At 36.9% G+C, this 24931-nt stretch overlaps 1 protein-coding gene across 1 annotated transcript in view; it reads left to right on the forward strand.

Moving 5' to 3' along the window:
- Positions 1–24931, forward strand: part of BTBD9 (BTB domain containing 9) — a 390983-nt gene that overhangs the window by 32527 nt on the left and 333525 nt on the right. The window contains exons 2-6 of the mRNA XM_012746790.3: positions 5268–5479; positions 10385–10748; positions 12197–12461; positions 20652–20871; positions 23987–24106. Coding sequence (XP_012602244.1) covers positions 5295–5479; positions 10385–10748; positions 12197–12461; positions 20652–20871; positions 23987–24106 — 1154 coding nt within the window. The 5' untranslated portion in view covers positions 5268–5294. The remainder of the gene's footprint in view (positions 1–5267; positions 5480–10384; positions 10749–12196; positions 12462–20651; positions 20872–23986; positions 24107–24931) is intronic.

Genomic DNA, 24931 nt, shown 5'->3' on the forward strand with positions numbered 1-24931 from the left:
GCTAACATTATTAAATTCCCTGGTTGTTTCTGGAGCTATGCAGAAAAGACTTCACATAGAAGGACTGAACTCTTTTCTGCATACTCAATGCCCAGCATTTTCTTTGGAAAGCCTTGTTTGCAACCCTTTGGCCCTTGTTTGGCATCTGGGAGCTTAAATTTTGGAAGGGTTCTCTCCATTAACTGGTAAGAATGACAGACTGTGCCTAAACTGTGTGCACAAGCAGTGTGGTTTATGCTGAACACCTGCTTTTCTTCTGGGAGTCTGGAATTTGGACACATGCCAGGCAGGAGCTACCTACATGAACAGCCCCCATCAAAAACCCTGGGCATTGAGTCTCTAACAGGCTTCCTGGTTGGTGATATTACGCATGTGTTGTCACGACTTGTTGCTGTGATAATTAAGTATGTCTAATGTGACACCATTGGGACAGGACCCTTGGAAGCTTGTACCTGATTTTCCTTGAACTTCCCCCCATGTACTTTTTTCCCTTTGCTGATTTTGCTTTGTATGCTTTTGCTGAAATAAATCACAGTCATGTGAATACAGTAGTCTCCCCTTATTTGCGGTTTCACTTTCCACGGTTTCAGTTACTTGTGGTCAGTTGAGGTCTGGAAACATCAAGTGGGAAATTCCAGAAATAAACAGTTCATAAGTTTTAAATTGTGTACTATTCTGAGTAGCATGATAAAATCCTATACTATCCTGCTCTGTCCTGCCTGGGATGTGAATCATCCCTTTGTCCAGTGTCTCAGTTATTAGATTGAAAAAAAATAGCATAAAAAAAAAAGAAAAGAAAAAACATAGTATATATGGGGTTTGGTTTATCCAGAATTTCATACAGTCACTGGGAGTCTTGGAACATATCCCCAGGGAGAAGAGGGGACTGACTTAACTGTGTGCCGAGTCATGTGAGCCTTCCTCATGAATCATCGAACCTGGGGATGGTCTTGGGGACTCTTGACACAGGACCTGTAGAATTTTCATATTTGAAGAGATTTGAGCAGCTTTCAGAGTTTTCTTTCTTTCAGTAACTGAAGTTCGTTTTCCACACCAAGCTCAGCAACCACAACCTTTCTAACTAGACAAATAATCCCTATTCTTAGAAAAAGGAATAGGAAACATTGTGATATTAGATTGGGAACTGCAGGAGTGAATATTTCTCAGCTTCTCATTATAGGCTGTGTCTTTATTATTTAAGTAAAGTTTCTGAGAAGTTTTCAGCATCTCATAGGAGATGCTGTCCTGGATTAGAAGCTTCTGGAGAACATGGGCCCAGTCTGTCTCATTCTAGATATCATCCTAGCTTTTGGCTCATGGTGGGTACTCAGTAAATGTGTTCACTAACAAAGAAAACTAATTTCAGTTAAAAATTATTTTTATTTTTTGTTAATATGCCTTGGAATTTTTTGTTTGTTTCTGTTTTTTCCCTTTTATGTAGGTGACTAAGCATTGGCTCTAAATGTTCTTATGTACTAATTTTGAAATTGCTGGCAGTTGTGAAATTCATAAAGAAAATGAAAGACTTTTATATAATAATTCTTTTAGTTATTGCTACATAATATAGTTCTCTAAAACTTAATGACTTAAACAAGTAACTTTTATATTTCATATAATTCTGTGGATTAGGAGTTTGAACAGGGCCAAGCTGGGTTGGCTTATATCTGTACCATGTGATATCTCCAGGGGTTAGAAGATCTTCACATATCTATCCCTCAACTAGGATGGCTCAAATGGCTGTGAGCAGGTTGGAAGGGCTTGACTAGAATCATATGTCAGGGGCCTTAGTTTTCATTTCATGTGGTTTCCTTGGTTCTTCTCCATACAGTCTCAGGATTCTTGCTTTCCATGTGGCCTCTCCATCATGGTTGGGGCAACTTAGAATTCCCAAAAGAGCAAAAGCTTCAGGATCTGCCAAGTGTTCTTAAGGCTAAAGCCCAGAACCTCACTTCTATTGGTTAAAGCCGTTCCAGGGCCAGCCCAGATTCAAGGGGAGAGGAAATGGAATCTACTCCTCAGTGGGGATATGTGTGTATAGGGAAAGAAAAGGAATTGATGGCAGCTGTCTTTGGGATTATTTACCATAGTAATGATGCATTTGTACAAACTCCAGAACTTCCGATTCTCTTCATAAACTTTGATTTTAAATGATATATTCTTGTTTTTTAGCTGAAGCATCTTGATTTTGTATGACAGGCCAAAACAAAGAAATATTAAAAGATACTAGCTAGTTATAAAGTGTAACTTAAAAAATAATTATCTACTGTAACCATGTCATTATAGGTGTGGAAACAATCTCATGGAAATTAGAGTATTTGTCACAGGATCACATATGTAGTTAATGACAAAATAACTTTTAAAGCTTAAGAAACAGTTCAATATACAGTTTTACTGCATGAACTTCAAAAATATTTTCTCTAATTTCATTATCAAGTTAAAATTGGTGGTTTAAAAATTTTATTAATGTGTAATTTCTAAAACATGCTTTTTTTTTTTTTTTTTTTTTTTTTGTATAAGGGGGCAGACCCAAACCATCACTTTGTAGATAAACTAACCCACTGGTGAAAAAAATACTCATTTTTTGTATACAAGCTATGAGTTGGTGACTCTGTTAGCGCCATTTGTCTCTTTGCCATAAGATTCAAAATAGTATCATATCTTAAATGAAATTTTTTCAGTGGATATTTTGTTTGTATACTGTGTGACTGGATAAGGGATATGAGCCTGCAAGAGTCTAAATCAGTGACTGTTTTCCAGGCTGCTCATTAGAATCACTTCAGAATGGGAATTTCAATGCCCAGGCCCTTTCTAGTCTCTGAGGGGGAGGACTCAGCATCTTTTCTTTTTCCTTCTTTTTTTAAGCTCCCCATGTGATTTTAGTGTATGGTAAGCTCATTGAGAATCACTGGTCTAATTAAAATTATTTCTGTATGCAAATAAAAATTATGTTTATTCTATATACCAAGTGGCTATTTTCTGTACCCAGCAATATTCTCTTTATGTCTCCATTTGGAAAAACATAATTAACATGTAAATTTAGCAAAATGAAATTATACGTATTGAGAAGTGAAGACCTGTAGAATCTATTTACATATTTACATATGTAGAATTAATGTTTATGGTGTATATTGAAGAATTATAAATTTCCCTTCTGAGCTGGTTAACCAAAAATCAGTCATTGTTCATGACTGTTGAGTCATTTAGCAAATGATTTGAGTCTTAGCCATGACCTGGATAAAACATTAAGAGAATATTATACCAGAGAATGTATTCACTTGATATATGCATTGCATTCTTTCAGTCAGGAAAGAGTCTGGTTTTTTTTAGAGTGATGTACTATCACTGAAGTATTGGATAGTGATGTGAGAGTTTGTGTTGAAGAGGAATGAGATTTTGAAGTCAGGTTCCAGTAGCTTTCAGAATTTTCTGGCGGACCTAGGAAATTACCGTGTTAATTTGAACATTGATTGGGTAACTCAGCGAGAAACATACCCCAAACCCCCAGTCTGATCCTTTGTCTAGAGTACAGTCAGTTTTTGATCACATGTTAGACCAGGAGTTGGCAAACTATGGCTTGTGGGCCAAATGTAGCTCTTTTCTATAAATATTTTTATTGGAACATAGCCATGTTCATTCATTTACTTATTGCCTGTGACTGCTTTTAGTCTGCCACTACAGAGTTGCATAGTTTTGACATAGATTATATAGCCTGCAAAGCCTAAAGTATTTACTAGATCTGACTCTTTACAGAAAGTTTGCCAAATCCTGTGTTAGACTATTGTTGTATTACACCTTAGACTATTGTAACACACATTACTCACTCATACTCCTAAATAGATCCTCTTAAGCTGAATTGGTCTTTCATACACAGGCAATTGGAGATAATTCCATCTTTAGGGCTTTGGCAATGAGGGGAGCATGCTGCTAGGCCTCTGAGGCTCTTACTAGAGGGAACGAAGATTTTGCTCACTTCCCTGGGTTGTATGTTTCCTTGCCTTGCTCTTCCTCCATGTTCTGCATCTCTGTCATTGGCTGTTGCCCTGCTTTCTTGAGGGTGGCAGGTGGTAACAGGTTAACTGGAGCAGGCAGCTTGGGAACAGGTCCATGGGGATCTTCCACTGCAGTGGAAGGGGAGAAAGATCATTTTGACATGCTTTGCTAATAATTGCTCTGGATGTGGAAGTTTAAAGATTAGGAGCTGCTCCACCTTTAATTGTGGTTCAAGTGGAGAGTTCAAAAAAGTGTGGAAGTCTAGTGGAGAGCATATATGGTTTAATTCCCCTAGTCTCTGGTGCAACACACAGGTAGCTGGCTACCTCTGAGCAGTCAGCCACCTCTCCACCTGGGGCACCTGAATGCTAGCAAAGACCCTGACTCGTTTGCTGGGCACTTACTTGTCAAAGCAGTACCTGCAAGTACATTAGGAATTTAAAAATAAACATTTTTAGCTTTCGAACATAACTCTCCTTTCTAACATGTAAAGTTGTTAATCAAGTTTTAGCCTTTTGATTTTCAGTTAATTTTGTAGAAAGGTATTACATACAAAAGCTTACATACCTGTAAATGAGATAAGATGTAATGATGTTCTGGTAAACACTGACAACTTGATCATCAGAGCCACAAGTCTGGAATGGAAGTTACAGTCTTGAGAAAAATGTTGGAGTTGTTCTTTTGCTGGTGGGGAGGGTTAGGATGCTACTGTAAACTTTAATTGATAAATGTCAGGTTATTTTTGTGACTGTAGAAGATCATAGTTTTTTGAAAAATATTAAGATCGTTTCAGACAAAAACCTCTTATTTGAAATCTGAATACTTCATTTATTCTGTTTGTAATTTAGGCCTAGATCTATGGCTGAATGACTTTTCTATTGGGTATACCCAACCATGCACTAAATATATCTGTGTAAAATAGAAGTTATTCTGGTTGTTGATTTTTCTTTTCCTGAAGTACTATAAAGAATACAGGACCTGTATTTGGGCTCAATTTTCTAGATTATGATGGCTTCAAATGCTGTTAGTGTTTGAAGACCCTGACATTTTTGCTCTCCTACTGTGATAGGCAGTGAAGGTGGTAGAGTTAATGGGAAGCAGGCTAAATTGCATCTCAGAATAAATAGGTTAATATAGATTCCATTAATGATTAATTCTCTGTCATGTCATTTTTTTAAAAAGCACTTTAAGTTTTTAGTTAGCTATGTTTATGGTATGTGATTTTCTAAGTGTACCCCCCTCCTCCCACTAACTCTTATCCTTTCTTTATATAATAGATCAGCGACTATCATCAGTTCTACAAGATGAGTAACAGCCATCCTCTTCGCCCCTTTACTGCAGTGGGGGAAATTGATCATGTGCACATTTTGTCTGAACATATTGGTGCCTTGTTAATTGGGGAGGAATATGGTGACGTCACATTTGTTGTGGAAAAGAAACGATTTCCTGCCCACAGGGTAATTTTAGCAGCCAGGTGCCACTATTTTCGGTAAGTGTGTAACACTTTCTTGAAGATTCAAGTCACTATTAAAAAATGCTGGTATTTTCCACTCTAGGAACAATATGCAACCAAGCATAATGACAAATTCTAGAAGTCCCTCAATTCAACATCTATAAGAATTTCATCTTTGTAGACTTGTTATTTTTTGAGAATCACCTTTTCCTTTAGGAGCCATCTTAGAATTAAGGGATTAAAGGCTTCCCAGGCCAGATAGTACCCAATCAACCATTTTTCAAGGTCTCAAGAATATTTCTCAGGCTGAGTCTTTGTTGCCCTCACCTTCTCACAGTATATGATTAATGGGACTTAAAATGATTTACTGGCGAGTAGGCTTCTTGTCATATAGATAGTCTGACCTCCAGACCTGTTAATAGACATGTGTACCTCTTGTTTTGAGACTACTGATGTCCAGGACTTTTCAGTAACCCAACAGATTTGTCTAAGATACTCCGTTTGACAGTCCCAAATTGAAAGAAACTTAAGTATTGATTGAGACTAAGTTTCATAGTTATAGTAAAACTAAGACTAAATAAAATATTTATATATTTAGTTAATGTAAAAATCCCACTTATATAGAGCTATTGTCTGTCACTTGGACAGGATTATAAGTATTAAACTGATCTCTACTTACTCTACATTTTACCTGATATTAGTTAAAAGGAAATCATCATTGAATAGTCAATAGACTGATATTTTATCCTTGATAATGGGCCATATTCTATTTTCCAGGATAAAGATGGTTCATAGAATTATAGATATGCCTGGGAAACTCAGTATCTAACATGGAGATGGCAATAGCTCAAAGAATATTTTAGTTACTTTCCAGTGAAAACTGACATCTGATTTTTATAATCAGAATTAATTATGCCAGCCAAGCAGCAACACCTAGAGTCACACATGTAGTAAAGTGTGTCTTTTAGAAATATTTACTATTTAGCTAGAATTCCTATAGTTTCTTATGAACATTTTTAGAACTTCCCATCTTTTATGTGTAAAATGCCGCTGTAGGTGAAACCAAGAGCTTAGAAAAGAGTTCTGTTAAGAGTTCTAGCTTATGTTCTCCTATTCTTCCTGGTAGTCAGCTCTACCAAAGACATCTGGCCTTGGTCTCATCATTATTTGTTAGCAGCCTCTGTCCTCTGCACACTTTTCATTTTCTGTTTCTTTTCCTTTTTTTAACTTTTGGTCCAATTATTATTGCTAAAGTGTTTTTTTAGAGTCCACTCTTCATCAATGTAGAACTTTTCTGCCTTATGTTTCATACTTGTTAATGATTTATATCTTACCATCTTTAATAAGTAATTTGAAACAACTGTATGTGGATATCAGTATACTCTTTTTTTTTTTTTTTTTTTTTTTTTTCAGTATACTCTTAAAAAAAACTCAGGCCGGGCGCTGTGGCTCACGCCTGTAATCCTAGCTCTTGGGAGGCCGAGGCGGGCGGATTGCTCAAGGTCAGGAGTTCAAAACCAGCCTGAGCAAGAGCGAGACCCCGTCTCTACTATAAATAGAAAGAAATTAATTGGCCAACTGATATATATATATATAAAAATTAGCCGGGCATGGTGGCGCATGCCTGTAGTCCCAGCTACTCGGGAGGCTGAGGCAGAAGGATCACTCAAGCCCAGGAGTTTGAGGTTGCTGTGAGCTAGGCTGACGCCACGGCACTCACTCTAGCCTGGACAACAAAGCGAGACTCTGTCTCAAAAAAAAAAAAAAAAAAAAAACTCAAATACTTTTAGAAATTTGAGTATCATATTGAGTGAATGGAATATACTCATCTCACTTATTGACCTTGTTCCTGATGTCTTTGTGCATATTGAATGTTTGTAATATTTGATGTCTCACTAGGTTAAGCTCAGAGTCATTACCAAAGCTATCTTAGACAGATTCTCATTGCCAACACTATTTGTGTGCAAAGGAAAGTTAACTGTCAGCAGTCAGGAGAGGCCTAAGTGCTGTCATAAGAACCTATGGATTCCCTGGTAAGGACAAGCTAACTGTGCTGGAGGAAATTTTTCACAGTAAACATTGAAATTCTATGCTTGTCTTGTTGGTGAAGTTGGGGGTTCATATTTAGTGTTCTAAGGGGGCCTAGTCAAAACCACTTTTAAAGCATTGAGATAAAGACCATGGATCACACTGGAGTGGGAGTAAGTCTTGTTGAGGTCTCCCTAGCAAGGAGTAGTTTTTTAATTTGGTAATTTTAAGGTATGGTTGGATGCTTTCTGGACTAATGAAAACCTTCGTGGGTGTTTTTAGGCAGAATATAACTCAATGAAGAGGTATGCTCAGAATATGCATAAATCTTTTGCTGAATAGTTTCACCTGTTTTCCTCAGGCAAGCAAGAATGCCAGGTTCTGAGGGAGGGTGGGAGAAGTTCCAGGCAGGTATGGAGGTCAACCCTGAAATGCTGGTCCTTCTGTGAGAATCTTAGGAACAGAGAGAATTTCTTTCTCATTCCCGTTCTCTTGCTGTCACTTACATCTTTCTTGTTCTCCACCCTTCATTCCCTTTTCTGCACTCCTTGTCCTCTTCTGACCACCCTTTCTTTCCTGACAGGTTGGAGCTTTAATTGGTTCATAATATTCCTCCTAGACTAATAGACTAAGAAATTCAAATTCATTACATGATTGGATTGTCTAGTTTTCTTTTCTTAGATTAACAGATAAGCAATAATGTAAGGCTTTTTTTTTAATCTGAAAGACAAAAAAATCAAATCACCCATAATCTCATCAGTAATTTCATTTTTAATTATAAAGTGATACATGAAAGTCCTTGCCTCTCAGTCATCTAATACCATTCCCCAGAGGCAGCTGCTGTTAACAGTTTAATATAAATTTTCTCTGATTTTTCTTGATTGAAACACATATATCTATATATGCATATGTGCTTACACATATAAGTATGTGGTTATACCCTTTTTTCTATGGAATTCATATGGATCTGCAGTTTGACTTACTTGCCTATAATATCCTGAACATCTTCCCAAGATAGTACTTAATGATCTCTCTTTTTTTTTTTTTTTTTTGAGACAGAGTCTCGCTTGTTGACCAGGCTAGAGTGAGTGCCGTGGCGTCAGCCTAGCTCACAGCAACCTCAAACTCCTGGGCTCAAGCAATCCTTCTGCCTCAGCCTCCCGAGTAGCTGGGACTACAGGCATGCGCCACCATGCCCGGCTAATTTTCTATATATATTAGTTGGCCAATTAATTTCTTTCTATTTATAGTAGAGACGGGGTCTTGCTCTTGCTCAGGCTGGTTTCGAACTCCTGACCTCGAGCAATCCGCCCGCCTCAGCCTCCCAGAGTGCTAGGATTACAGGCGTGAGCCACGGCGCCTGGCTTAATGATCTCTCTTGATTTTTATAATGGCTGCACGGAATCTCAGTTTTTAAATTATTTTCCTATTGATGTTCATTTATATTTTTCCAGTGTTTCGGTATATATTCTTATACATTTCTTTACTGTATGATTTCTCTAGAATTGAGTCCTACAAGAGAAATTACTGATTTGAAGGGTATGCACATTTTAGATTTGAATATCTATATTTTTTTTTTTTTTGAGAAGAGTCTCACTTTGTTGCCCAGGCTAGAGTGAGTGCTGTGGCATCAGCTTAGCTCACAGCAACCTCAAACTCCTGGGCTCAAGCAATCCTACTGCCTCAGCCTCCTGGGTAGCTGGGACTACAGGCATGCACCACCATGTCCAGCAAATTTTTTCTATATATATTAGTTGGCCAATTAATTTCTTTCTATTTATAGTAGAGACAGGGTCTCGCTCTTGCTCAGGCTAGTTTCGAACTTCTGACCTGGAGCAATCCGCCCACCTCGGCCTCCCAGAGTGCTAGGATTACAGGCGAGAGCCACTGCGCCCAGCAAATTTGAATATATGTTATTAGAGTACTTTCCAGAAAGAGGTGTCCATTTATAAACTCAAAGCTATGCATGAAAGAACTTGTTTTCCCATTGCTTTAGCAGTGCTGGATATTAACAAACTTTTTAATTCCTGCCTGTCTGACAGGAGAATGACATCAGATTGGTGTTTAAATGTTTTTTCTAACTTTTATGTTTTCCTGTAGACTTTTACTTTTTAAATTGCCTTATCTTTATACTGATTTCATTGTTCTCAAAAGATCACTTTCATCTTCCTATTTAGCACTTTTTTTCTTTTTCTTGTCTTTTTTTTTTTCCTTTTTTTTAGAGATAGAGTCTTGCTATGTTGCTCAAGCTAGACTGAAACTCCTTGGTTCAAGCAAACCTCTGGAGAAGCTAGGACTAAAGGCATGCATCACTGCACCTATCATCTTTCTATTTAATATCTACATATCTTGAGCTCTCAGAATATCTAACTAGTTTAATTGTTTATAGGATTAATTCATAATAGTTTTAAAATCATCCCTCTTGCTTTCTTTGGAAAATTATTTAAAATGATTACTTTGGCTGGGTGTGGTGGTTCATACTTGTAATCCTAGCACTTTGGGAAGCCAACTTAGGAGGATCTCTTGAGGTCAGGAGTTTAAGAGCAGCCTAAGCAATATAGTGAGACCCCATCTTTACAAAAAATAAGACAAATTAGCCAGGCCTGGTGATACGTGCCTGTAGTTCCAGCTACTCGGGAGGTTGAGGGAGAAGGATTGCATGAGTCCAGGTGTTGGAGGTTGCAGTGAGTTATGTTGATGCCACTGCACTCTACCCAGGGCAACAAAGTGAGGCCCTGTCTCAAAAAACAAAGCAAAAAACAAAATAAAAATGATTACTTTGCATATCTTCACCCGAATCTTTGTGTCATTAGACAGATTTATGTATATATAATGTTGATAACCATTATTTCCTATATTTTGTAACAAATCCTATTTGAGATTTCCCTCACATGTTTCTTCTCTAATGTGCAGAGCATTACTGTATGGTGGAATGCGAGAATCTCAGCCTGAAGCAGAAATCCCTCTCCAAGACACCACTGCAGACGCGTTCACAATGCTACTCAAATACATCTACACTGGTCGGGCAACGCTGACAGATGAGAGGGAGGAGGTGCTGCTGGACTTCTTGAGCCTAGCTCATAAATATGGATTTCCAGAGCTGGAGGATTCTACTTCTGAGTATCTCTGTACCATACTTAACATTCAGAATGTCTGTATGACTTTTGATGTTGCCAGTCTCTACTCGCTTCCCAAGTTAACTTGTATGTGCTGCATGTTTATGGACAGGAATGCTCAGGAGGTGCTCTCAAGTGAAGGTTTCCTCTCCCTTTCTAAGGTGTGTCATTTGTCTGCAAGTAATTTATAGACATGCATTGTTTTATTTATACCTATACAGTAGAAATACAGCAATGGGCTAAGATAAAAAAATAAAAATCATTGGTATTGAACAGGTTATCTGGTCTAACCACTTGCATCTGGCTGCTGAGGCTCTAAATCATATAAGACAGAGGCTGATTGGTTCTGTTTTAAGGTTCTTCCAGTAAGTTTTGTATGCAAAAGAGACTATGTTGCTGGGTGGTTGTTTTCAAGGTGATGATAGTCAAATAGGTTCCTTTGTGGTATTGCATATTACCTTTGGTTTTGTTTTTCTCTGACAGAGAGTGCAACTAATTTCTTATAGCAAGAGGGAAATTTATAAAGGAGATCTGATGCATCATTGGATGTCTTTAAGTCCCTGCTTTTTTTGCTGGCTCAAAATTCACTGTTACAGATAGAGTAGAACTATTTTGTTCAAATCTTTCTCTCAACTCTGGGTGGTGATTGTCTCTCTTGTCTCTCTTTGTCTTGTTGTATTCCTCCTAGAACCTGGATATTTCTAATGAGAAAACCTATTGGAAAGCTATATGTCTTGATTTGTATGTAGATTTTGATTTTTATTGTTCTACTTAATTTTTTTTTTTTTTTTTTTGAGACAGAGTCTCACTTTCTTGCCCAGGCTAGAGTGAGTGCCGTGGCGTCAGCCTGGCTCACAGCAACCTCAATCTCCGGGGCTCAGCGATCCTACTGCCTCAGCCTCCCTAGTAGCTGGGACTACAGGCATGCGCCACCATGCCCGGCTAATTTTTTTTGTATATATATTTTTAGTTAGTCAATTAATTTCTTTCTATATTTTGGTAGAGACGGGGTCTTGCTCAGGCTGGTTTTGAACTCCTGACCTCGAGCAATCCGCCCGCCTCGGCCTCCCAGAGTGCTAGGATTACAGGCGTGAGCCACCGCGCCCGGCCGTTCTACTTAATTTTTAAAGGCAAGGATTTTTGAGGATTGTATCAGTATTGTTGGAGGCCAGTTTGGAGATCTGAGAACCAAAAATGTGGTAATGCAATAATACTGTAGAACAAAAGGTTTTGAATTTTAAATGTTGGATGTATCTTAATGACTTAAAAATGTACACTCTTCTTGAAGAACATATATATATTGACAGCTCCTTACTTTGCCATTTTTCTCCTTGCTGTTTTAAAAAAAGACAGGTGCCAATGTGTTTGGAAATACTAGATACTTGATGTAGTGTGGTACAAGATGCTTGACCAGGAAAGAAAGGTGCTAGCATCCTCTCTTGTTATTCACATAGCCATAATGAGCACGAGGCGTAAAGAAAGAAGAAGGTCAAAAAGAGTTAATTGGCTAAATATAAGTCATACTTGCAGTTCTGTAAGGTTTTGTGATTGATCATGCACATGGTTGAACTTCATAATAACTGGAATTTTACCTTTTTATCCTTTTCAGACAGCACTTTTAAACATCGTATTAAGAGATTCATTTGCAGCTCCTGAAAAAGATATTTTCCTAGCCTTGTTAAACTGGTGTAAACACAATTCAAAGGAGAATCATGCTGAAATCATGCAGGCTGTGCGTTTGCCTCTGATGAGCCTCACTGAACTTCTGAATGTTGTGAGGCCTTCAGGACTCTTGTCTCCTGATGCCATTCTGGATGCTATTAAAGTACGATCAGAGAGCCGGGATATGGACCTCAATTATAGAGGCATGCTCAGTAAGTACCTATGTATCCTAAACTCACCAAGAAGTTTTGTTTGCATCTATGCCATTCTCAACTACAAAACTATAGTACGGGTATAGATGATATATATATATATATATATATATATATAGGTCTGTGAATATACAGCTCTGCGTCCTATGGAATGTCTTTCCCTGTCTGTCATTCTGAGATTCCGTCTGAGATTGCAATTGCCTTTGTAGACCACCAAATAGATATTTCTTGCCATTCCTGGACAGATTTCTCCAGCTGCTCCCCAGAATGTCAGAAATAGACACTTCCCTGAAAAGCTTCTGCTCACGCTAAGATCTTTCCTCCACTTTCTCCATCAAATAAATACTGAGTATGTGCTGGGTACTTACTATTTTAGGTACCATGAGCATGTAGCTTCTAAATAACAACAATCATTGCTAACATTTATGTAACATACGTAGTGTAGCTAACACTTATGTAGCATTTCCAACACTTAATCACCACTTAATGTGATTTTTCTTAATGAAAATAGTAGCAATTTTAAAGGGCTTACTATGTATCAAGAATAGGTCCTACATGACTATTTAATTCTCAGAATGCCCCTTTGAAGTGAGTACTATTTTTGACTTCATTGTACAAATGTGGAAATGGAAACACAGAGAGGTTAAGTAACTTTCCCAAGGTCACACAGAAAGATGCAGAGCTCAGAGTCAAATCCATGTAGTTTGGCTCCAGAGGCTGTGTAATTAACCACTAAACTATGCTGCATTAATGTAAAACATAGTCTCTGTCTTTGATCCTTTAATTTCATTGTGGAAATAAGTCATAACTGCCTTGAAAAGTTATACAACAGTATTCAAGAGGGTACATGTTATGGAACTTCAGAAGAGGTAATGATTGGAATGAGGGAGGGAGATTTCGTAGAGGTTATGAAACTTGAGTTGAACCTTGACATTTGATTTGAATGGCATCAGGGTTGGGTGAATTTCACATGGGAAGACTGGTGAGGGTAATAGAGAGAGGTTAGAGCATCTGAGGCACCATGAATAGAAGACCTTGATTAGAGTAGCTGGCTTATATTAATTAATAACAAAGTATGTGAAGGTCAGCTCAAGCCAAATTATGGAAGTCTTTGAAACTAGATTATAATCTCCTTTATATGCAGTGAGGAGCCAATTTAAGAGAGGGAGAGTAGCATATGTACAGTGGTAGTTTTGAAAGATTTATCTACGATGATGTGCTTGAGGATTTGGAATAGGGAAAAACTGGATTCAGGGAGACCAATGAGGTGCGTATTTAATTTTTGCACAATTGATACAACCTTAAATCAGATTGATGGCAGGGAAAATGGAAAATAATGGATGTAAGGAAGGGATATCATGGAAAAAAATTAGATCTTGATGATTCACCAGATTTAAATTTGGGGATTAAGTTTAGGAGACAGTTACCGTATTCTATCAAATCTAAGAAACCATAAATTCTGAGGCACCGTTATTTTATGTACCACTAAGAAAGGAAACAATAGTGCAAATTAAACCATGACACACTATGATGTGTGTTGTAATTTCAAAAATGTTAAAATTTGAAAAGTAGCTATGTATTAGAGTCCAAGAAATAACAGTACTTTTATGAAGATGCTGAGCTTGTTTTTAAATTCATTGAGTTTGAGGATTTCTGGGACATGTAAGTTGTAAGTTCTGTTTCATACTAGTTATTTCCCTGAGTGATCTCTTCTTTACCATGGCTTCAAACACTCTTTTGAAATACTGATTGATCTTAAATAGGTGTTTTTAACCTAGACTTCTCTCCTAACTCATCAGACCTAGATTACTTTTCACTGGGCATAGAAGAAAAGTATAGGTGTTAGGCCAGATAAATTTGACTTTAAATCCTGATCTAGTCACTTACTAGTTGTATGGTCTGGTATTAAATTATTTAAGGAGTTTTATCTTTGATTTTTATATCTCTTAGCATTGTTATAAGAATTAATTGAAATGTGTGCAAATAATGTGTAAGCTCAATTTAGAAAGCCATTCTTATATTATTATTATTATTGATATGTTCTTTTTCGTCTCTGTATATCTGTGTGACAATTTTCACATTGATCACATGTGATAACATTTTTGTTTACTTGTCTTTGATCCTTGAAGGCAGAGATAATCTTTGTAGGCCTTATTGATCTTTGTATTCTGAACATTTAACACAGTGAATAGCATATAGCAGGTACTTGGTGAATGAATGCAAGGAGAAATGTCTAATAGGAAATAGCAACAAATTACTGGTGTTTAGGAAGCAGTCAAAGCTGGTGATAAAAGTACGGAAACCTGGGCTAGAATATAGAGAAAGAAGTAAATATCAAAGTCTGAGACTTGGAGACCTACAGCCAGGGGACTTAAGGTAGAGAAAGAGGAGTTGGAGAGGAGGGAAGATATTTAGAAGAGAATTATGGAGGCCAACCAGAGGAGAGAGCTTTTATATGAATGAGGGTGGTCAGTGGTATATCATGATGCTGGGAGGTCAAGGAGAATGAAAATTGAGAACAACTTTTGTATATAAATTGGGGTGAGTTGGTGAGTAGTCTGCACAGAAGACTATCTGCACAGTGAATGAAACTGTGAATGTTTGAAAAAATAGTAGATATATATAATATGCTGCCTCTCTGATTTGTGAATTGGGTTGAAAGGTAGTAGAGAAATAGTATATGGTAGCTAGAGAGAATAGTTTGGGAGAGATCCATGTAGAAATTAGAAGTGCTAGAGAGTGGTACTAGTTAGAGGGTCAGACTTGGATAAAGTGTAGGAGGATAGAGGTTGGAGAGGTAACAAGATGAGTTATTAATTTCAGACTTTCCAAATATTCATTGTCATATCTTCTTTTATATAAGCTCCTTTTCCCTCTTTTTTTATATTTGATTTGAGGTGCTGTTATAGGAATAGGCATGGGACATGGTTGCAGAAGTAAGGAGATGTTTTGGACATTTTACGTAGTTACTGGTAGGTTGAAATTGATCAGCTGATCAGTGTAAGACCTGGCTTATACCCATGGGATTAGCTGTGAAAGGGAATACTCAGCCAGTTGAGGCACTCAGTGCTGGAATGATACACTTACTGAGATTATTGCTCACTAAGGTTAAATTCTTCGTATTGAAGTAATTTATAGGGAGCTCTAGGAAGAGATTATATTATGTTTGGGAGTCTTTTATCTAACTTCTAAACTTGAGTAATAATTAAATAGCAGTCTGCTTTTCCTGACTTTTAAAGAATATGAATAGTAAAACCAGTTATATAAATACTAAGGAAGCATAACACTTTCCTATCCGATCCTTAAAAAACAGGTATTTTCTAAGTAAATGTTCTCTAAACATTCATATCATTATTTTCTTTAATCAGATTTCTTCACTGTTAGAAAGGATCTAAAATTTCAGAGCTGTTATTGGGCTGATTTGGAAAGATAGGTCTGCTTGTTTTGAAATTATTGACAGAATTTTTTGTTGTTGTTCTTCCCTAGGTGTAGGTTCTGTGTCTTTGGGGACTTTTCATGAAATGTAGAAAGGTTCTATCTTGGGGCTGAGACATAGACACTAATGCTTTTTCTTTCTTTGAGTTCATTATCATTGGTTACTGGAAAGTTTAATTTGTAAAGATGCACATCCTGAGGCTTTTACTAAATCAAAGAGATTTTTTTTTTTCCCTCTTTAAAAAAGAAAAGTGTATTCAAAGGGTGTTTTTAACTTACCTGTGATGGTTGGTCTTTCTGGAAGGTAGTTTACACTAGTTTTATGCATACATATATGATGATGAACATTCTTCTATACAGTTGGGGAAAGAAAATTAACTTTTTAATAAAGTTTTTTTTCCTTAAGATATTTGAACTACTTGTACCATATTAAGACCTATAGTTTTATCATAGCTGTAGAAATATTTCTGTTTTGAAGTTTAGTGCTTTTTCTATTAAGGCTAAGTTATACTTTGTTTTATACATCTTAGATTTTAGGCTGGGAAAGAACAGTAATTTCTTGTTTCTGCATGTTTATAGTAGGGAGCACATAACAAATTCTATTCTCAAGATTTCCTTATTGAGTAAAAGTCAATCTGTTCATAGGACTGATAAGTTAAATTATTGGTTAATGTGTGTGTGTGTGTGTTTTCATTCCTCATACTAAGGAGCTTGCCACTGTGGTATTATCATTGTTGGTTTATTTGCTTAGACTCCTACTAGACTGAGCTTCTGGAGGACTATAATTATGTCTTTTTGTCTGTGTTTCTCCAGCACCTAGCACAGTGCCTGAATCTAGACTTTTTTTTTTAAATAAATGAGTGACTGAATGAATCCATCCCTTGCTTCTAAACTAGACTTTAAATTCGTTTCACCTGTCATATAAAAACAGTAATAACAATAATGAACCTTTAATACTTTGAAAACTCTTTGACTTATGATACTACTGTGTTTTCCCAACTGTAGTTTGCTGTGATAGGGAAAGTCTCATCTCTAAAGTAGGGGGTTTATAAATCATCTCTAATAAGTTTTCCTCTTTGGAGGCATTTAGTGTCTATATATGTGCTCTTGTCTCATTAGATGGTGAGCTCCAGAAGGGTGAGTCTAGTACAGTGACCAGCACATAGGAGGCAGCTTAGGACATTTTTCTTCTTTGAATGAGTAGGTTGAGGGTCCTTTCAGCTCTGTGATCTTTCCAAGCAACTTTCCTAAATTACCAAGTAAAATCAGGACCAGAGCTGGAACCAAAGTGCTGGTCTTATGTCTCTTGAGGGGAATGGTGTTCCATAGGTTCTCCTGCCTGGCTTCTTTTTTATTTTCCTTCTGTGGTGTATCTGAGTACCAGTCTTTCCAATATGGAAAAGAGGCTTGCAGAAAATGAAGACAATGGGGAAAGTTAAGGTATGGTAGGAGTTGTTGAGAAAGTCATTTGTAATGCTATGGTTTCGGGGGAATATTCACAGGAAGGGAGGATCCATACATTCTTTGGGGAGGTCGAGGTAGGGAGTAGAAGATTATTTAAGTGACAGAATTGGGTAAGTAGATTGCAGTGGGCAGAGAACTAAGTCTGGATCCCAATAAGCCATCAAGGTGAATTCAACCATCTCAACTTACATGTAGTAGAGAGTTCAATAGAAGATGATTAAGACATAACATAAAGCAATGAAAGAAAAACAAAGGGTAATCAACTCAGCATCACTCAGATTTTCGGCCTCTGTAACTAGGGGCAGTTCCTCCTTCATTTCTCCTTAGTTTTTCTTTCTAATAATTGGCTTGTTTCTACCTAGCTGTAGAGCTTCAAAGCTTAATTTTTTTGCTTAATGTTTGTAAAATGCATTAAAAATTGCAAGTGTAAAAATATTATGATTGTTATTACTGTCTTGTTTAATCCCTACAACCTTGTATATTTTGAGAACTCTTTTCTCTACTGATAAACAAATACAGGCACTGAGAATATTTATGGTTTGAATCATTTTATTATGATTTGAATTTTCTCATGATCACTCTTCCTGTGATTAAATTAAGTGATTAAATTCATCACTTAATTATAGATTTTACAAAAAGTATTTGGAGTTGTATTTTTATCCAATGAGATATTCATAGTATAGTTACCATAAGAGAATTTCCACTTGTATAAAGTTCACCATTTTGAAGTGAAAGATATTCTCAGGGAATGAATCCATATCAAGAATTGTTAGAAAAGTTCTCAAGTACTCTTGAAGTAAACTTCAAAAGAAGACTTAAATTTGTGGTAGAAATTTTATTTCATTTTAGACTTTAGTTTTAGTCACTTGAAATTCTTGTGCTTAGTATGTCATCCCTAGCTTGATAAATTTTAGTGCTTAAGAAGCTTATATTTAGAGAAAATCAAAAGGTGACATTAGTTTATAAATCTGAAAGCTTGGTGTTCCCTTTGGCTTAGTCCTGACTCATGGTGTCAGAACTGGAGGAGAGGGTTCCAGGGGTCAGCAGCAGCAGACTTTGTTCTTCCACATTTTATACCTAAAGAAGGGGAAAAAATGTTTATTTTTACCAAGTAGTTATATATCAGTGATGCCTGTAAGACACAGATTCGAAGCTTTTGTTTGCTTGCTCGTAAACTGCTTCATCTCTAGATTGGAGGCCTCAGGAGGAGAGGGCCTATCTTTGTTGAGTTCACGAGGTCCCTCCCAATGCCTTACACAGTAACTGGTACAGATTGAGTCTTCAGAAGGTGCTTTTTGACTGAATGAATGCTTTATACTTACACTGTACTTTAGCATATATTATTTGTAGTGTAATTTTTACAGTAACCCTGTGAGGTGGGTTGGGCAAAGTATTATTTTTAGATGGGAAAACAGATTCAGAGAGACTAAAAGGCCTTACTCAGGGGTAGTGAGTGATAATGCCTGAGTCTTAAACTTGATTTTTTCACTTTAAGTACAACTTTTTTTTTCCCACTATACCAGGCTGTTTCTTCCCTGTAGGTCTTAAGCAACCTTAGAGGAAAGTGGGTGTTAGAAAGAGGGGAAAGGTATTGTCATCCATCAGAAACCCTTCATGAGGGAGGTTGCAAAGCATTGCGTTATTATAAAAACAGGGCCCCTGGAGACAACTGCTTGGGTTCTAATCTCAACTCTGCTACTTGCTAGCTCTGATACCTTGGGCAAGTAAGTACATCTAACTTTTCTCTGCCTCCACTTCTCATCTGCAAAATGGACATAAGAGTAGGATTATTAATGAGGAGTAAATCAAAGGAATTAATATTTGCAAAGTGCTTAGAACAGTGTCTGGACTCTAGCACATAATATACATTATATAAGATTTGGTAAATAAATAGGAAGACTGTAGATGTTATCACAAGCTGATAGAACTTAGAAAGTTATAAATCTATGGCATTTAAACTTCTGGTGGTAAGAAGTTGAGCATGACTAGGATTGTTTTGTTTTTGCTGAGTTGCCTCTGTCTTTTGCTAGTTGACTGAACCCCACGCCAGCTTCCATTTTTCAGCTGCATTTATTATCTTCTTCTGGAGCCACTCTCTTTACCTGTCTTCATTTGAAATTAATTTTTTTTTTCTCAAAAAATCTGCAGTGGTGAATTACTTATCATCTTTTTCCCTAAGAGCCTGATTATAGCTCACACTTTGCACTATTCAGATCACACAGCCAAGATGTATGTGTTCTGTGAGAATCCAGTATTTATTTATAGTTTGTAAACTTACATAGTTTTCTTGCAAAGTACTTTTTAATATGTATGTTTTATAATAGTAATGGCTATATTTTTTTAGAGCTTACTATGTGTTTTACAGACATCATCTCATTTCATCCTTAAACAAAAACACCTGGGGGATAGATATGGCCCAGTTGAGAAATTGAAGGTTAGAGAGGGTAACTTCTCCAAAGTGATACACTTGATTAAACATGGAGCCACTATTTAAACTCTGACTCTTCAAAGTCTTAACATTATTCAGCCTCTCGTCTCTCCCTGGAGAGTGTGTTTTAGAGTGTTAGGAGGACAGGTTCCAGATCTGTGAAGCAGAGTTTGCATCTAGGCCTTCCCAGGGATATATGGCACTTAGTAAATCTAATGTTGGAGAGGGAGGGGATTTAATAATAACCACAATACTGATGTTGATGACAGACTATCTGAATGTTTATTTTTAAAAATTCTCAAGTGAAGTAAAAATATATCTTCTTTTAAACATAATCTTTTTCTTTAAGCTATATTGATTCAGCAGTCCATGTATAACTATCACTGTGCTATACTGGAACCTTTTCTTTCTGTTGTTTATCAGATGTCTGACCTGTTTGCTTTGCTTTTGTACATTGTCCTCAGTCCAGATGGCAGGTACAGGTCATCTTACATGCTATTTTTGTTCAGTAGATATGAAATTTAAGCTACTAATAGAATGGGCTCGGCAGAGCTGATTTGTTTGTCCTAGTACATGCTTTTTTTTTTTTTTTTTTAGTATTATTAACTTTTAAAAAATAACATTAATCCCTAGGTACTTTTGTGGCTGTGATAGTGACATTAAATTTAAACTCTGAATGGTGTCTTAATCCTCATAGACATTCCATATTGTCTATCCCCATAAAACTATGCCATTTTTAAATTAAATGCAAATACTAGAGTCAACTATATATAGAATTATACAATCTAATTTTTCTATCCCCCAAAATGTAGAATAACTTAGTAGGTAACCATTGACCTTGTTTTTTCTGTTTTGAACTGTAGTACCAGAAGAAAACATTGCAACTATGAAGTATGGAGCCCAGGTTGTAAAAGGGGAGCTGAAGTCTGCCTTATTAGATGGTGATACTCAAAATTATGATTTGGATCATGGATTTTCTAGGCACCCAATTGATGATGACTGCCGTTCAGGCATCGAAATTAAGCTAGGTCAGCCATCCATTATCAATCACATACGGATACTCCTGTGGGACCGGGATAGCCGGTGAGTCATTGGCATGACAACCTAGGTTTGTGGTCATCTACTTTGGTTTTACAGATTTTGATGGTTTATTTCTTTGTGATCACCCTATTATTTTTCTTAAAGATTAGTTCTGGGGAAAGAGTTAAAGGATATTTTTTAAAGAATAGGTAACATTTTTTGTTTTCTTTATGCTTATAAAAGTAATGAGTATGTGTTTATTTTAGAAAATGTAGAAAAGCACATAGAAGAAAATAAAAATTGCTAGCAAATCAACATTGCTAATAATCTCACCACCTGTGACTAGTCTTTTTATATATTTGATTAGTAGGGTTTTTTTTTATTATGTATAGACACACACAAAATGGAAACCTATATAAACATAGTTTTATAAAATAAAGATTAGATGTACAAAAAGCTAACTTCATTTTATAATTTATGTATTGTGAACATTCTACTCTTTAAAAAAATATTCCTCTAAAATGTTATTTGTAATAGTTTTCTGGTATTCCACCATATGGGTTATTTATTTGCTTGATTCATTACTTTTGGATATTGTGACTTTTTTTCGTCTTTTTTCGAGATGGGTCTCCCTCTGTTGCCCAGGCTGGAGTGCAGTGGCACAGTCATAGCTCACTGCAGCCTCAAACTCCTGGGCTCAAGGGATCTTCCTGTTTTAGCCTCCCAAGTATCTGGTACTACAGGTGTGGGCCACCATGCCTGGCTAAGTTTGTAAGTTTTTTTAGTTTTTTTTTTTTTTTTCCAGAGATGGGTTCTTGCTGTGTCACTCAGGGTGATCTTAAAATTCTGACCTCAAATGGTCCTCTTGCCTCAGCCTCCCTAGCCACTGTGATTACAGGCATGAGCCATTGTGTCCGGCTATTATAACTTTTCAATTGCATTTTATCCTATGGATGAAGAGAAAAATTGTCTTTCAATGTGTGGATAAACGTCATCCTCAAAACAAATTTTTAAAAATATTTGATGGGCTTTATACTGGGAACCCACTCAATTTCTCAGTGGCTTCAGAATACTGCCTGCCTTCTAGCCACTGTGTTACTTCACCCTCTGTCGCTTCCAGGTCCATCGTGATGGCAGTAGTACCAGAGCAGTATGGGTGACCAAGAAATGAACTGCCACCTGTACTACTATTTATCATTGACCTAGACCCTCCATACCCATAAACTAGATTCTGTTCGTGTCGCTGTAGGTCTGGGCATGAGGGGCTTAATAGTAATGGTGATGATACCCTGCAGGCTTTACAAGGTAATGTGTTTCTCTTGTCAGTACCACCGGCTACCACCCTGGGCTTTTACACCATTTGAGCCAAGTATGAGGGAAGTCAACATTTCTCATGTGCATGGGTACTTGCGGTCCCCAGGTTACTCCCCCTGTTTCCTTTTTTTATTAAGAATATATTTCCTGGTATATATTTTTGGATATATGATGTTTAATTGGCAAAGTGGAGCTAATTCACATACCTCATTTCCAAGAGTCTCTGATTAATAACAGTATAATAATAATACTTATATAGTACTTTCATTACTTTTATATGGTAGGCATTGTTCTAAAAGCTTTTCATATTTCACTCATTTAATTAATAATGAAATTAGTATAAAAATAATAAAAGAAAAGGTTAGTCTGTTGAAACTGAAAGTAGTTATCATTTCTAGGATGTTAAATATTTATAGGTCACTTTGTTTTAGTGTGTACATTACATTCACAGGGGACTTAACTTTACCACATAACTGTTCTTTTCTCACAGAAATTGTTATCTTTCTAAGCAAAGGTGAAAAATTCAGAATCTTAAGCCAAAAAGATTCTGACATGCTGTAAAATTATATCCTGCATTACTGATAACCCAGAGAGGTTCAATAAAAGGTTATAACCAGTTTGAGACTGAGCGATAAAATGAATGGGAGTGAGGGGACAGTAGAAAATGAGGGGATGACACAAAATAAGCTGACCTTTTCTGGCCACAACTGTGGGTTGCAGCCTGACATTTATGGTCACCTAAATCTTTCGAGATTGTTCCTGTTGATATTACAGTACAAGTAATAACTGCATCTCAAATTTAAATTTGGTTCATGACAGGGGAATATAGATTTGTTGAGTATGGGACCAGCATGTAATGGTCCAGGGTAGCTGGCTAGAGGAAGATGATAGGCTGTTTTCATTATTGCCAGATTATTAGCTGGCAAGTTTTAAGTTGTACCCAAAAGAAGCATGCTTTATCTCTTCACTCATGTCATTTGTTTTTTTGCAGACTGCTTGTATGTGTGGGATGGTAGGAGACTGGGAAGTAGCAGGAGATAAGCTGGCCTCTGTGGGGAACCATTCCAAGTTGGCTTTCCTCCTGAGATGGGAGGCTGAGCACATTGCCCAGGAAGGGATAGGGAGAAGGCATGTCTCCTCCTTCCCTATTTTCTGTTCTTTCTCTTTCTCATGGATTTATTAATCTGCTAAGATGGTATGGGAAAGGCATCTGGCCATGTTTGAAAAGGAGCCAATGCTTTGTGTGTCTGATACATTCTAATCACTGTGCTAGACCCTGGGGATATGAAGATAAATATGGTATGGTCCTTGTTCTTAAGCAGTTTATTATTTGATAAGGCAGACACACAAACTGAGAGATAATTTCAATGCATTGTGGGTGAATGCTACAATAGAGGCAGGTATACACCTTTCATTGTTATCTGAATTTGTGCAGAAAATACAATTATTGGCCAGGTGCGGTGGCACACAACTATAATCCTAGCACTCTGGGAGGCTGAGGCAGGAGGATTGCTTGAGCTTAGGAGTTAGAGACCAGCTTGAGCAAGAGCAAGACCCTATCTCTACCAAAAGTAGAAAAATTATCTGGGTGTGGTGGCATGAGCCTGTAGTCCCAGCTACTCAGGAGGCTGAGACAGGAGATTTGCTTGAGCCCAGGAGATTGAGGTTGCTGTGAGTTAGGCTAATGCCATGCCCCTCTAGTCCAGGTAACAGGGTGAAACCGTCTCTCAAAACAAAAATAAAAACAAAAAATCAAATAAGAAAATACAATTATTGAATTCTATATTTTTCTGTAGCTTTTAACTTTTTTTAAAAGTATAGCTTTGTATTATTTTAATATGTTTTTTTTCCTTTTGATTCACAGGTCTTATTCATACTTCATTGAAGTATCAATGGATGAACTTGATTGGATCAGAGTGATAGATCATTCTCAATATCTGTGTCGTTCTTGGCAAAAGTTATATTTTCCAGCCCGGGTCTGCAGGTTAGTTCTCGTGGTTAATAATTTTGCTTTTTATGTAAGGAGATTTGGACTTTGGGAAGCAGATTGTGTTTTTCTATCTCATGGAAAAAGAGTTTTTCAGGGTATCAACTACCAAACACATCTGAAGTAAAAAACTTAGGGAAAATATAGGAAATTATATGTCTTAATATTTAGAGTATATTGTGGAACTATTTATCCAAAATGTTTTGTGTCATATATTTGTAATAGACATGTGAATAAGAAAGAACATTTGAGAAGTGGAAATGGTTTTAAAACTCCATGCTATACACTGAAAGCAGAATTATCGTTAGCTAGTGGGTATGTTCTTCCCATGAAAGCCATGAAAGATACTCCTGGAGGCTTCTCTGGCAATGCCCAGGGCCAGGAGGAGATTTTTGAATGCCAGTGCGCATGTTTTTCCCTGGGTCAATGGTTATCAGATGGGGTTTGAGAGAGCAGGTGTTTCATGTGGGGTTGGATTTGGGACAAGGAACGCCTAGCAATTGGGGCTCCAGGCTCACACTCTCCCTTCAACCAGAGCACCTCTGCTTTTATTGTTGTTTTGTATTGCAGCCTCAGGTACGATTGTTTTTAAAAAGTATCAAAGAGCTACTGTTCTAATACTTCATGTTCTCCCTTTAGGAATAAGGTATCATTTAAACATTTCAATGAAATTCTATAAAACATATATGAATTAATGAATTTGGGAGTTGGGAAACGTGGTTAAAGGCCATGAAATTCTGTTTTTTTCCTCAAAGTCAAAAGATCAAAGACAGAAAGTGATTGGTTCATTTACTCAGGTGTGGCAGGAAGAGAAGGTACAGG

Source organism: Microcebus murinus, chromosome 5, assembly GCF_040939455.1.
Source record: "Microcebus murinus isolate Inina chromosome 5, M.murinus_Inina_mat1.0, whole genome shotgun sequence".
NCBI lineage: Eukaryota > Metazoa > Chordata > Mammalia > Primates > Cheirogaleidae > Microcebus > Microcebus murinus.